Raw genomic sequence first — 15,444 nt, forward strand, 5'->3', positions numbered from 1 at the left:
TCAGTCCACAGCTCTGCTCTATGTATAGTAAATATGCAAACACGCTGCTCACCACATTTGTTAGTCATTTTGGGGAGCTGTACGGCAGAGATGCCTTAGTGTATAATGTCCATTCCTTGGTCCACCTGTCTGCAGATGCAGATGTGCATGGTTGTTTGGACACTATCTCAGCTTTTCCATTTGAAAATTACCTTCATAAACTGAAAAGGTGTGTTAGAAAGCCTGAATTTCCTCTTGCTCAGGTAGTAAGAAGGTTATCAGAGGTTCAAAAGATCTTCAGCATTGGTTGTCAAGAGGGTCTAAGAAGGAAACATTATGTTGGACCTGTTCCTGATGGCCTTCAAGCTGAAACACAGTACAGAGAGCTACATACTAAAGAATGGGCAATGAAAGTGTCCACAGGCGATAATGTTTTTGCTATAGGCAGAGATATCTATGTTTTACATAACATCACTCAATCTGTGGAAGGAATTTATGTAGTATTCAAAGTTCTCAAAAATTGAAAAGTTCTTCAACTATCCCATGGGCTCAGATTTTCTTAGAACATTTATTGTGTCTCAACCAACAGGACCTTTTAAGGTAGCTAAAGTGTCAGACATCTCCTTTAAGTGTGTCCTCTTACCCTATAAAGGTTTGTTGTCATGCCTTTTTTACACATGCATAGTGACAGGGCATAGCTGGAGTGGTGGGTATAAGGAGGGAGGGTGGGGAGTTTGAGTAGTGGGAGACTAATGACTAATAATAAGACAAATGACTGCCAAGACCAACAGAAAAAACAGCACATTTACTCCAAATGAAAAAGGGCCACAAAGGGTTCTGGATACTTGTGAATTTTAATGATGTATGTATCTTCAACGAAAATGGTTGTTAAGACGTACAGAAACTAACTACAATAAGTGCACTCAATACGTGTTGAAAGTCAGACTCTAACAACAATACCTAACGACTACAAAGACAGACAATTAATGAATGGAAAACATTTTGGGTTATTATTTCCAAAGAAATTATGAAATAATGCTCATTTTAATCTGTAGCATTTTCTTTTTCAGATGTATATAGTTGTGTAATTTACTGAAACAAAAACAGTAAACATTATATCAGACTCGTGGTTTGAAGATGGTATGACTTGGTGGCCAAACTACAAAAGTGATGAACGCATCAATAGAGCTGTCCAAAAACGTGAGGAACCAGGACCAGACTGGAAACAGTATGATGTTCGAGTCCTCTTAAGAGCTGGTACGGAATCATTTAGAAAGTTAACTTAATAAGGCACTGAAATGATTAAATCATGAAATATTTGAAAGTTTACAGTTTATTATTTACTAACAATTCAGATTTTCAAAACTTTTATCAGGTGACTACATGAAGGCAAAAGAAAAGCTGAGGGTCTCACTGATCTGTAACACTTCAGAGTTACAAACTGATGACGAGGAACAAGTGATTATGAGGAAAAGAAAAAGTAAGCCAAGGTAAGAGAAAATCTGAGGGCCTCACTGATCTGTAACACTTCAGAGTTACAAACAGATGATGTTTTTAATTAGGATAAGTAATGAGCCAATGTTTTTCAATTCTAAACTAGTTTTACTACATGCTCTTATGGTTCTTCCCTTTGGGCACTTACTTTGGTTGTTCACAATGTGTGATTCATGTTTTGGCTACTCGCAATGTTTTGTGGCTATTTCGTTGTTATGATCAGTGACCTATGCACTTTGTAAAGCTCTCTCTTGGAAGTCGCTTTGGATAAAAGCGTCTGCTAAATGAATAAATGTAAATGTAGTTTTTATGTTGCACATACCAGATTGTTAGCTCTTTTGCTTTGCTTGTTAGGATCATTTTTGGTGATACAGACTCTGACAGTGAGGCAGATGAGTGGAACAAGAGAAGACGCACCTCCACTCCATTGCCTCCTATTCCTCCACCTACCCTCAATGAAGTTTGCCAGACCACTACTAGACCTCTGCCAGGCCCGAGGCATACTACAGCTCCTGCACCACTTGTCCCTAGCCCTCCACCTTACATTCTTCCAAGTCCTCCACACCACTTCTCTGCTGGAAATCGTCCAGATTTGAAGAGGCAATCTGACCTTGGTTGTGACACAGATAGGCCTACTTCAATAAACAATTTCATATCAAATGTCTTTGTTCTTAATGTGCTCAATTTACCTACCTGTCCTCAGCTCCAATGTCACTGGTTGACACCCCTACGCGTCTGCCCTCAAGTCCTGTGTGCCGGATCTCTGCCACCCCTCTGTCAGATGATGGCCAAGACCACCTTTTCGTCCCTAGCTTTAGACTGGGGAAGACCGGCACTGGACCGGTTCCTTGCTCTGGTACAATCATTTTAAAACAGACTGTGGCCATATAAATGGTTAAATAAGTCTATATGAAAAAATATTTGTACTTACATTATGTGCTCTTTGAAACTAAACCCTGGTCCTTGAGGGCTGCTGTCCTGCATGTTTTAGATGTTTCCCTGCTCCAACACACCTGATTCAATTAAATGGTTTGTTATAACGACCATTGATTCGAATCAGGTGAGCTGGATAAGGGAAACATCTAAAACATGCAGGACAGCAGCCCTCGAGGACCAGGGTTTGACACCCCTAATATATATCATACTTCATATGATAGATGGATAGATAATGAAGAGAGGAATAGCATGTAACAGCTAAAAGTAACACTTTTAATTGTTTCTTAACTCTTTCTGTAGCGGCTCAGCTGCACATCTTGACCCTGCTGGAACACATCAAGCAGCAGCAAATGCAACTTTCTGCTGCTGTCAACAGTCTTGCTGCAAGAGTGGGTACAGAAACTCCAGTGGCTGAGATGCCGGACAATATGAGTTTCCCACTGGCCACCATGTCTGAAGTGAAGGAGTTGGAGGAGTGGCTGAAAGACTCAAGGAATTCTCATGCTAAGCAAAACATGGTATAAAGCCAACAACTTCATTGTCTTTTTACATCATCACCTTTAAAGCGACATCCATCACTGCTGTTTAGTCCAGTGGTTCTCAACCCTGGTCCTCAAGTACCCCCTGTCCTGCATGTTTTAGATGTTTCCCTGCTCCAACACACCTGATTCAAATGAATGGGTTGTTATCTAGTTATGCAGAAGCCTGTTAACGACCATTCATTTGAATCAGATGTGTTGGAACAGGGAAACATCTAAAACATGCAGGACAGGGGGTACTTGAGGACCAGGGTTGAGAACCACTGGTTTAGTTTACTGGGTGTTAATATTGTTTAGCTGGTGTTGAGTGCAGGTTTCTGTTCAGATAAACCCAGCATTTGATGCAGAATTGCAAACTTCATGGAGTTCACAAAGCAACATTTTTAGACCTGATTCCTTGAGCCAACAAAACTGTGCATAATTGTAGCAAATATTTTGTCTTTTGATCTAGAAGAAACCTTTTTTTTTATCTTGTCAGATTTCTGCGCTTGGTGCTGTAGGAGGACAGAACACCAAGAGAATATCCTGGAATGTTCTATCAAAGATTTTCTCTGACACAGTGGCCAAAAGAATTAATTGGAAAGGAGTAAATGGCAAAAAATGCTTCAAAGAAATGCTCACAAGAACTCTGTTAATAAGTAAGTATTGTAAAATACAGTAAAGTAGCTGTCAAAACAATGGAGAATTAGCTGGAATAAGTGGAACATTCAGAATCTGTTAGTGACAGTTTATTAAGTGATGGACAATCTCCCTCAACAGAAGCTGTAAGGAAGAATCATCAGAGTGCACCGGACAGTGAGATTGACTCTTGCGCCATAAGATGGTTCAACCTGGCATCTGACCGGGGAGGCGGCCGCAAAGACAGGGCGATGGCCAAGGAAACATCAACCTCTTAAAGTTTGTGTCTTCTGTCTAACATTGTTCATTCCTGTTTTATGTGTGCTTTTAGTATTGTTAAAGTGAATCATTAAACTAGGACATGGTTTTCTTCCTCTTATCCATTTGATTTAATGAAAGATGTTTATTTGTATTTTATTTTTTTATATAAATGTGTGTTTTTTTTAATGTTTTAATTTTTGAGAATGTACATATATTTAAACTAATGGCTTGAAAATTAATAAAAGTTTTTGATTTGAAAATCTTCGTTTTTTTTTCCTTACTGAGAACTAACTGAGCATTAACTAACATATATGGGGAATATAACCTAAATAATCGTTGCCGTTTTGGAACTGGCCCAGTGTCGGTCCGGATGTGAACCACATCCGTAAAACGGATTCGCGCCAGTATTGGCCCATTGTGCCGTTGGACACCGGCCCGAGTCCGTTTTACGGATCTGATTTTTGCTATCTGGGCAGGGACAGGGGTTGACTGTTGTTCTGCCTGTGATCGCTCGACTGTGTTACAGAATTAAACTCGATGACAGCACAAGTCCACGACTCATCATCTTCTACATCACCATTCAGCCGACCACAAAAAGACACTATAATTGTTATTAATGTAGCAGACCTGTTAAAGTCCACTACACCTGCTTCAACACACCTGATTCAGATGAAATTGATCTATTCGAAAGATTGTTATGGACAAGCCTGCTAATGATCAAGGTTATTATCGTTAACGAAAACTAACGAAAAAACGAAAACGAGGTGTGATTTTTTTTTTCGTTAACTGAAATAAAAATAAAAACGAGCCTTTATAAAAAAAACGATAACCTGAAACTGTATTGTGTCTTTACAAAACGAACTAAAATAAAATAGAATTATAGAGAAAATGTCTTTAGTTTTCGTCTTTGTCAATGGATTGTCAATTTATTTCATACAGAGCCAGTCTATCTTCCGCTGTACCACTTTTAGTACACGCCCCTCGTCTGGTATCACGCCGGCAAAAGTCGGGAGAAAGCCACAGAGTCCTACTTGAGATTACTTCGAACAGTAACATGCTGTTCGTGGCTGGTTAGGCACTGATTCTTTCAGAGTCAGATTTACAAATATGTAAACCCAATACAGTATCTTAAATCACCATTCAGCTTGCACATTGACTACTGGTTGTTATTCCTAATCCTATCAGCATTCTTTACACACACATAGGTTAGGTAGCTACATACAGTTTGCAGCTGCTAGCTTGTGATGAACTCGCGTTAATATATGTGATTATGCACCCGTGAATATGAACACTTTCATACGAAGTTGCACAGGCACCCTGAGGGTTTTTACCTTTTCCCATTATAATTTTAGGAGTTAAATAGAGGAGACTATAACATCCGCTAGAAAACTAGCAATTATTTCATGCAAATTGAACTCTTCCATTTATATTGATTAAGGTTATTAAGTGTCCTTAGCTAGCTAATCAGCTAGCATAGCAACTAGATAACCATAGCAGGAAATGACCAGGAAACACAACTTTAGCTGCAATTTAAGTTTAATTTCTCAAAATCAGCTCACCAGTAAAAAGCAGTCTTGGGTTGAAAGTGACGATTTTGATTATAATAATGCTCGAAATGATTGGAATCATGCAGAAATTAAATTTATAGCACAGATCAGTAGAAAAATATTTATATATGCCTCCCCTGCCCCCCCCTGACGGCACGTCCTTGTCATAGATGTCAGTTTATTTCATACATAGCCTAAATCTATTTTAGTACACGCCCCTCGCCTTCAAACCGAGGTGAAATCAGTTTCATATTCGAGATTCAACAGACATTCATATTCTGAAATATTGGTGTTTTTATTGATTTATTGGCTATAGGTTAATCAATAATCAACTTTATCACCAAACCAAAGCTTGGACAACTTGGTCAGCTAGGAGTAGAAGAATGTGAAAGAGGTCTGAAGTTTCTATGTTCATTTTTGACAAAGTTATTGAGGAAATACTGAAATATTGGTGTTTTTGTTGATTTATCGGCTATGTGTTAATCAATAATCAACTTTATCACCAAACCAAAGCTTGGACAACTTGGTCAGCTAGTAGTAGAAGAATGTGCAACAAGTTTTAATTTTCTATGTTCATTTTTTACAAAGATATTGAAGAAACATTCTGACTGTCTACTCTTTTACCCCGGTCCCTAAATATGACGCGGAGCCTGAACGGAGGTACGAATATGAATGTCTGTTGAATCTCGAATATGAAACTCATTTCACCTCGGTCGCCTACAATCATGGCGGCAAAAGTCGGGAGAAAGCGACAAAGTCCAATTTGGGATTATTTTGAATATGAATGTGTCGCAAATAAGAGCAAGTGCCTTGTAATGGAAAATGGAAAGATATGTGGAGTATTTATCAAGGGGAAAAATCCCACAAATCTAAAAGTGCATTTGAAAAGCTTTCACAAGCAGGCTAACGTAGCTTACCTTGATAAGCTAACGGAGAACGCCCAGCCCCCCTTCCCCGAAACAGCTAACCCCAGGCCAGGCAGCAGCATGATGGAGCACGAGACAACCGTAGGCCAGAAAACTGGGGATGTTTTTGAGAGTGGGATGTCTACACGACTGTGTGAGTCGATTGCCTTCAAAAAGTTCAGCACTTCACTGGAACCAAAATTCAAAACACCTGGAGCTGCAAGAGTCAATAGCCTTATTGGGGCTAAGATGGATAAGGCAAAGCAGAAATTGAAAGAGATCGTAAGGGAGACGAGGAAGCTGACCCTATGTGTAGATGGTTGGAGCAAGAGAGGATTAACAGCATCTTTCATGGGTATCTCAGCTTGTTTTTATCATCCGCCTGGAGGCCAGGTTCACCACGCTCTGCTTAACCTGCACCGAATAGAGCACCCACACACCGGCGAGACCATTGCCCGCTGCATTGATCAGACATTAGATGCATGGGGTATAGGAGAAGACAAGGTGCTGCTCATTGTGACCGATAACGGCTCCAACATCGTCAAGGCTGTGCGGCTGCTAGGGGATAGAAGGCGAGAGCAAAGTAGCGAGTCAGAAGATGGTGATGTTTCTCAGGCTCAGCCAAGACGTGCTGGAGACGGGCAGGATGAAGTGTCAGAGTCGGATGAGTCGGACGCGGAGGGTGAGGAGAGTGGAGGCCTTGGTGAGTACCAACAGTGATTTGCTCTGAAGCCACTGAAATTAATGCAGCTTGCCTTCAAACAATGCTGTTCTGCCCAATTAGCCTACATCAGTAGCCAACAGTATGAAATAAGCCTACTCAAAATGTTCATGCTGGGGTCACAGCAATTTTCCAACCCAAGTAAAATACACCTGTAAGGTATAGCCTATTTTGCACTTTGACATCATAGTTATTGTCATTTCATATCATTTCATATCCAAGATTCAAAAATTACATGGAGACACAATATTAAACAATGTGTCATACTGTGGAAAAAAGTAAGTAAGCTTACATAAATATGATCCCTGCTCTAGAACCTAGGGTGAGTACAGTCAAAATCCCTAATGAATCAGTTTTTATTAAATCAAATACACAGCTTAAGTTGGATTTTAACAGAGCTGTAAGACTATTTTTTGTGCGTTTAACATTTGATGCTTAAATTATCTGATTGTTTGTCTGTTTTCTCTTTTTGCTTCGCTAAGAACTTGATGAGGAGAACAATAAGTTCCAAAGAATGCCATGCCTGGCCCACACCCTTCAGCTTGCACTGAAAGATGCCATGAAGCACCCAAGTGCTGATTCCGTCATAGCAAAAGCAAGAAAGCTGGTACACGCTGTGAGAAAATCGTCAGTGGCAAATGAAGGGATGGTCAAAAGGTGTGGCAAAACTCTGGTCCGGGATTGTAGCACACGCTGGAACAGTACTTTGGATATGCTGAGAAGACTGCTGGAGACCAGATCTGAACTAAACCAACTGCTTGAGGATTTGGGCATGGACAATCTTCTCACAAGCGACTGGGCTAAGATGGAGAACCTTGTCAAGCTGCTTGAGCCCTTTGCAATTCACACAGACCAGCTTCAGAGTGACAGCCAGTCACTCTCACAAGTAGTGCCATGCCTGCTCAACATTGAGGCACACCTGCTGACGACTACTGTTGGGAAGCAATTAGCTCAAGTGCTGCTGAAGTCCTTGCGAGAACGTTTCGCTGGCATTCTTAGCCCTGATTCCACACAGTTTGATGCTACACCAGCAGGAGCCTGCCTAATGGATCCAAGTGTTTCGCTGGTTCTTCAGTCACGAGACACAGAGCCACTGAAGAAGGCAGCACAGTCCTTTGTGCAGAACCTGGCAGCTCAGTATAACCCAGCTACTGCTTCTCAGTTAGATGTTGCCACTGGCACTGCAAGGGCCACTCAAACTCCAACAGGAGCCTCTCCTGCTGTCCTTCAAAAATACCGCTTCCTTGCATCCCGTATAGGGCTCAATGTGTCATCCACAAATCAGCCTAATATGACCGATAGACTGTTGACCGAAATGAATAAATATGTAAACGACGTCAAACAGGGTGTGTTTAATGAGACACCATTGCAGTTCTGGAGGTCAAGAGAGGCGGTCTATCCAAACCTTGCCCCTGTGGCATTAGATCTTGTAAGTGCCCCTGCCTCGCAAGCCTTTGTGGAGCGCATCTTCTCTGTGTGTGGACTGCTGTCCTCTGGCCTGAGAAACAGAACAACCACATCTCTGGAGCAACGTGTTTTCCTCAAGATCAACAAGAAATTGTTGCTTGACTGAAGTACACCCATCACACGTACACGCACACACACACACACACTTGAAAGCTGCTGAATCATGACACATATTTCCTAGTTCTTTTGTGGATGGCTGTTCATCTGTCCTAAATAAAACCATTTAAATGGTATGTTTTGTTGAGTTTTTATTACTTATTATAGCTTGTATCTACAATTCATTTTGAGCATTTTGTTTTGGAAGCAAAAAATGAAGCTTCCCTGACTGCGCCCCCCCCCCCCCCCCCCCGGTCTGTTACATTCTGAGGTAAAGACTAAAACTAATACTGAAACTAATAAAAACTAAACTAAAACTAAGCATTTTCAAAAAATAAGAACTAAACTAGCAAACCCGCTTTAAAAACTAATTAAAACTAAACTGAAATTGAAAACAAAAAGTCAAAACTAAATAAAAATAAAAACTAGTGAAAAATACAAAACTATAATTACCTTGCTAATGATGCACCGATGTGAATCAGGTGCGTTGAAGCAGTGAAACATCTAAACATAACTTGCAAGACAGCGGCCCTCGAGGACTGGATGTGGATCTTTCTTCTGACCTGCCCTCCTTCTGCATTAACCTCCCTGATCTCAAAGGCTCTCCCTGGTTCAGCCACGTCTCTACCTGGAACTCAGTTAACTAGCATTCCTCAATCGTCTACTCGCCTGCAGATTCCTGCATATACACTCCTGTGAGTCCCAATCCTTTTCATATCCAAATAACAAACATTATTTTGGTCAGTCCGCCAATTTTCATGTGTCCAGGCTCACCTGAAGAATGATCTTGATCGTGCTGTTATCAGCCGCTGGTCTCGGATTCTCCTGCAATCATTCTTTTGTCTCACTGTACAATAAATCTTTAAAACTTTCAGAATGCCTCACAGGTTTTTTCTTTTCTTTCTTGGGAGTCCTTCTGGCCATACTTGTTACATATGAGTGTGCTAAAACACTACAACTGAATCAAATTCTGAACTTAATATTTTATTATATAAATTATTTTATTATTGGGTGTGCTCAAGCCTTCGGCGAGAGCACAACCTTTGTTCTCTCACATATATATTATTATTATTATTATTTTTTTTTTTTTTGCCCCCCTAAAACTCAGTCAATATTTGGCCTACATAGACAACGTAGGTGTCAAAAGTTTCGTCTTGGTAGCGATTGAGTTGCTTGTATTGGAATTTACGTTCCGTTGCATGGTTTGGGCTTAAGTTAAGTTTTTGTGGCGAAAAGTGAAGCTAACGGTGGCTAATTTGCTAGCCACAGTCACTGACGTTACTAACGTCACTACGTCACTAACGTCACGAAAACACGCGTGACTACCTTTGGCAGAACATTCGTTTCGCATCTGTTAACTTGGGGGATAGCTAGGCTAACTATAGCTTTACTGCAAGGCAGCTGCAGAAACGCCACAAGCAAAGAGGCCAGGGTGATAACTATTTACTCATTTTACTTTGTGATATGACACACAATTGTGATGTGTAATGTACAGTATAAGATGATATTATTAAGGAAGTACATCTACTTTCGGAAACAGTAGTCTACTATTTCACTGAAGTATTAGCATCATGACATTAGCCTGTGTTGCCCGGGCACCACATACTACAGTGGTCTATGATGTAGCGTTATCTGTTTTCAATCGTTAAAATAAACATTCCTCACATATACATTTTCGTTGTAGGATTTATTATGACATTAGATTACAAGTAAACGATTTGTGAGTGAAATTATCATTACCTGTGGTTTCAATCCAGTGTATCACTGCAACGCTGTAGCCTACGCGAGACACTACAAAAACATCTACACAGCTGTAGGAAGTCAAACGGCGACAGAACATGTTCGGCACTCCCCTTACTTAAATCAAAAGTCTATAACTACTAACCTGAACTTCATTGCCACAGCCTAAACTTTGTCAATCTGTTCATGAAAATAATTAATTTCAGCCTAAACCGTACAACGGAACGTTAAATCCAATTCAACCAACGCAATCGCTACCGAGACGAACACAGCAGTAGTCTAGTACTGTACCGTAGTAGTACAATTTACCGGGGCAGCTTCTCCACACAGGGCTATATCGCATTTTGCGTTGTTACTGACAATGATCGCTACCAGTGAGCTTTTTATGAATGAGCGATTTTCCACTAAATAAATGTCAAGCTTATTTACGTTTTTGGGGGCATATTTTCAGTTAGCAGATGGTACTGTTTGAATCGCGATTCCATCTTCTACTGCCGGTAACGTCGTAGAATAATCTTCAAAGGGGGTTCTTTATTAATGAATGAATGCAATATGAGTAGGCTAAATGCCTGAAAATATCACGAGAAGGGAAAAACTTAAAAGGACGTTTAAGTCATAGAGATTAGGTCAATTTTTACACCGGTCTGCCAAATTTATTCGTTTTGATTCAGCTATGAGGCTGCCTCTTGCAGGGGAAATGAGAAGACATCATATGTAATTCTACACTTCACTCGTATTTTCAGTTGTAAATGAGCAGCACAAAAAAAATGCTTTTAAATCTATGTAATCTTTATAAATAATAAGTATGCATTTTAATATAAAATATAGATATATCAGTTGTAAAAATGTCATTCAAAAACGGACCCCTGTGCAACCGAAGCAAGCAAGCACACCCTACAATTTCCCCAGAAATTGTACTCTCTCTAGTTTATATTACTATTTTAAGTTTTCAAACGTAACAAACGTAACAAACGTTAAATTCTACTCTAATGGGGGGGGAGGGTTTTTGTACCGCCACCATTTGTATAATTTTTCTCCCTGCACATTTTACGGTGACATAAAGCCTGGCTTTTTCCAGGCAAGCCTCGAATGGCTCCCACAAACTCTCCTGGATGTCCAGGAGAGCTCCGTTGGACAGCAGGACCTCCAGCTGTCCTTCTGTGCTGCCCTCTGCGACACCCAGGACCTCCACCCCGACTGCCTCCTGTGTCACGGTCACCATCTGCCAAAAGAAATATTACTTATGTCTCATGACATCTTGCGATCAAATAGTAAACTCTTTTCTTCCTTTTTTTTCATTTCAATTATATCACTTGTCCCTTTATATCTGCATGATACATTTCAGTGTTGAAAACCACAACCATTTACATGGCTTAATGAAATATACTCAAAGCCCTGTCATGATCTGCTCAGGAGATTAATGCCTAACAAGGACACCTATGGTTGTATACCTAATTTTGGATACCTAATTCAACACATTCAAGTTTTTTTTCACATTATCCTGAATGTTGGTCTGTATTAACTACACATACCTCTGTTAAAATAGATTATTTTACATTTATTGCATTGAATTTAACCCACATTTATTTCCATCAATGTCCTTGTCAATAGGAATTGCGATTTACCTTTATGTTGGTGTGGGCCGTTGACTGCAGCTGACCCCCTGCAGTCCTATTTGTCAAATGAGAGAAGCTATATATGCTGCCAAGCACCAGCTCCTCAACGGCAGCATCACGCCACAAGTTGATGGTGACATCAGATGTATCCTGGAAATAACACAGAATGATATATTAGAACTACATAAGAGTTCTACTTTATATGTATATGTGTATATATATATATATATCCTATGCTTTGAAAGATGAAGATCTGGAGGTAAAATGGATAAAGATTGAGAAGAGTCTAATTGATTTGGTAATGCTAAAGCCTGAAGTCCTAAAAGAAAACAATGAACAATAGTTTTGAAAATCATGATAATGAATTTAATTCAGTATGTGTAACCATGTCTTTGCTTTCTGCTACAACACTTTTATAATTCAACACAGACATTCTGATATTGAGCAGGTCCTTGCCTTCACTGATATTTGTTGATCTAAAGATATTACAGTAAACGTATTCAGATATTTAGCAATCCAACAAACCTCCGACGTGTAATTTAACTGCTAAAGTTTCAGCTACTCCCACTAAGCAATGATGTGATATATTACATGGCTATAGTGAGCAACACACATTATAATGCTTTAGAAAAAGCAATTTCTATTGTGTTTGGCAGGAAACTGTTTAAATGCTTGGCACCATGGAGCTGTTTGAAAGTATGTATGACAACTCTTTTTCAAGGATGATGAAACAGGCAATTTAGCATTTTTTAACTGAAGGGGTAGTCCCTGTCTCATCCTCACATTCTCATGTCTTACCTGCCGGAGCTTCAGCTCTCTCAGTGGCACCTCCTCTCTCCCTCTGCGGACTTTTTTCACAGCTGAAAGCTGACAACAACAAGGTACATCACTTACTGATCTAATTAGACCTAAACATTTCACTGTGACATTTAAGTAAAAAAACATTTATAATATCGGTCTGGTTAAACAAAAACTACAGAAGATCCATTGTTTCAGATTCTTACTGTATTACTTTGTCTACCTAAAAACGTAATATCTCTGAATTACAACAGGATAAGCTAAGTACACAGACTGAAACTACTGGGAATGTAAATTTAGTGTATTACGCTTATGAACAGAATCAGCATACTTGCACAATGTCCCCCTCCACTGTGAGGAGGCCCTTGCTGTCCTTCACCTTCTCCAGTGTTGTCTTTAACGACGGGGGACAGAGGAGGGCTCTCGCCTGCTCCATAAGCCCGTCCTTGCAGACAACAGGCGAGCTCCTAAAGAACTTGGTGTCCCTGGTCACTAAAATAAAGTAAGGAGGGGACTCTCCCCGCAAGGAGTGCCCCCTCATAATGTAACTTTTCCCCTCCGTGATCTTGGAGGAGAACTCCTCAAAGATGGTGATTTTTGTCACCGTCTCCCCGTCCGTGATGGCCACAATTGTATTCGTCTTTGTGGTTTTAGCCACCGCAGAGCTCTGCCTGAACTCCCACGCGATGACTCGTGCCTGATCTTTCATTAACAGGACCTTGATCTGGAGCTCAGGGGGCCTGTAATACGGGCTGGGTTTGGTGGTGCAGAGGGTCGCTGTCAGTGCCATTCTGTAATTACAATAGAAAATAATGACTTGACATGTGACTCATGTATTATGTACATGAGTCACATGTCATATATATACATATAACATATAACACACATATAAACATATAACATTCTATACTGAGTTTCTATTACAAACTCAGTTTCTAATAGAACCCCCGTTTTATATCTCATTTTTCTGACAATTAACTTTTGTAGAAAGAGTTATGAGTGAATAAATCGAATTTGACAATTAGTTAAAGTCCAACGTATGTCGGCGTAACTGGGAGGCTATTTAAGTTAGTTTGTAAAAAATTATTTATCTTCTAACTGGCGTTACCGAACTATAAGGCCCTCGAAAAATCTTAGTAATTATTTTTATGTGAACTGTACTTCAATAGTTAACGAAACACATATAGCGTTAAACAGGTTTTGGCAAGAATGAGTTTTGAAAAAACGAACTTATTACTATAGCCCTTTCCTGCCGGATCATTCAAATAGCCTATGGGAAATAAAATTCCCACGGTTCCTGCTTTAACCCGTTAAGGAGTAGCGTCACACATATGTGATCGTTCGAAAGCGGGCCCCACAGAGTACCGTCACACATGTGTGATTCTGAACATTCCAACCGACTATTTTCCGATAGACAAAAACGATATGACAAACGGTATAGTATGGCTTCAAAATTTACAATTAGGAGGCTAACAAGTAACACTAGCAGGTAGTAGCATTGCTACGAGTATTATGCTAGGTTGCTAGGTAACGGCAGCTAACTAAAACTAGCTAGCTTCCGTTTTGGAAAAATAACTCACTCTGGTGGAAGCGTCGGTAATATTTAGAACTCACTCCTTAATTAATAGGCTTTGCCGTGCGCGAGAGAATGTGTGTAATGGCGAGAGATTTATTTATTTTTATGGCGAGAGATTTATATGATTAGGCCCTATACTAATATGCCGTCATAAAACTTCACATATGTGATGAATATTCAGCTTTGGAGTCTACCGGCTAAAAATTGCTTTATCGTCACTGGAAGGGTAAGTTTAAGTGTAGGCTACTAGTAACGTTACTACTAGTAATGTCAGTGTTATAACTTGTATAGCTAAAGCGTTAGCTAGTCTGTAACGTTTGCCAACGGTTAGCTACTAACGTTGGCTAACGTACATTATATCAGTGCACTTTTCATCACAAAAATGCCATTACATCTTTATTAGAGGCAGCATTACAATAGGAGCAACTAGCTAACTCGTAACGACTGGCGCTCCACTCTGCTCTCCACTCGGCTCCACTCTCCATTTGTACGACGTAGCAACAGTAACTAAGTGATCATGCGCGTCTGAGTCCGTAACCAGGACAACAATGACGTCAAATGGCAATGACAGCAACTGTCATTCTGATACTTTTCTCTCTAAACGTCTTGGTTGTACAGTAGCTCTAGCTGTTAAAAGTAGCTTCTGTAGAGCTAGACTAGAGCAGTAGCCTTCACCTGTCCAAAAGTAGCCAATTCAGCTGTTTTGTATTTTCTGTATCCTTAAAGGGGCGACACCACTAGTGTGTGGCATTCCTATTTAGTGCTATCGATAACATTGTTACTGTATACAAATTAAGACGATACGACGTCTCAATTTAGCCGACTTCGCCTTCACAGTTGGAGCTACTGTAGTAGTACCAGTACTGGCCAGAAATTAATATACATTAATTTTCGATATCCCTAGCTATTTCACGTTGGATAAACATACAAATAGCTCTACATACATACAGGTACAGTAGAGTTAAAGTTTGTATTAATCGGGTGTCTGTCCTTCCCACCTTCACAAAAGTGCGCTAAATTACAGTCTAAACTAGCTAACTACACAAAAACACTATTAAAAACACAATAACAAAGAACTATACTATGAACACTAAAACTGAAGTTAGATATATTTACACGAATTGATTATCAAATGGTATTATATAAAGGAA

The 15,444-nt window shown here is 40.0% G+C and overlaps 1 protein-coding gene across 1 annotated transcript; it reads left to right on the top strand.

The window, feature by feature from the left end:
- The first annotated feature begins 1,013 nt into the window (after positions 1–1,013).
- Positions 1,014–2,933, top strand: LOC134022717 (uncharacterized). The gene is made up of 5 exons (XM_062464468.1): positions 1,014–1,236; positions 1,355–1,469; positions 1,828–2,073; positions 2,220–2,329; positions 2,710–2,933. Exons 1-5 carry the CDS (start codon positions 1,122–1,124, stop codon positions 2,931–2,933), a joined length of 810 nt encoding a protein of 269 aa, XP_062320452.1. The 5' UTR covers positions 1,014–1,121.
- Positions 2,934–15,444: the final 12,511 nt, after the last annotated feature.

The sequence above is a fragment of the Osmerus eperlanus genome, chromosome 6, assembly GCF_963692335.1.
Source record: "Osmerus eperlanus chromosome 6, fOsmEpe2.1, whole genome shotgun sequence".
Lineage (NCBI taxonomy): Eukaryota > Metazoa > Chordata > Actinopteri > Osmeriformes > Osmeridae > Osmerus > Osmerus eperlanus.

Bases quoted from the DNA above. Each gene is read 5' to 3' on its own strand.
- LOC134022717 (XM_062464468.1), top strand. From the start codon at position 1,122: ATGACTTGGTGGCCAAACTACAAAAGTGATGAACGCATCAATAGAGCT. The intron at 1,237-1,354 runs GTACGGAATCAT...AACTTTTATCAG, and splicing joins TCGAGTCCTCTTAAGAGCTG to GTGACTACATGAAGGCAAAA. The intron at 1,470-1,827 runs GTAAGAGAAAAT...TTTGCTTGTTAG, and splicing joins AAAAGAAAAAGTAAGCCAAG to GATCATTTTTGGTGATACAG.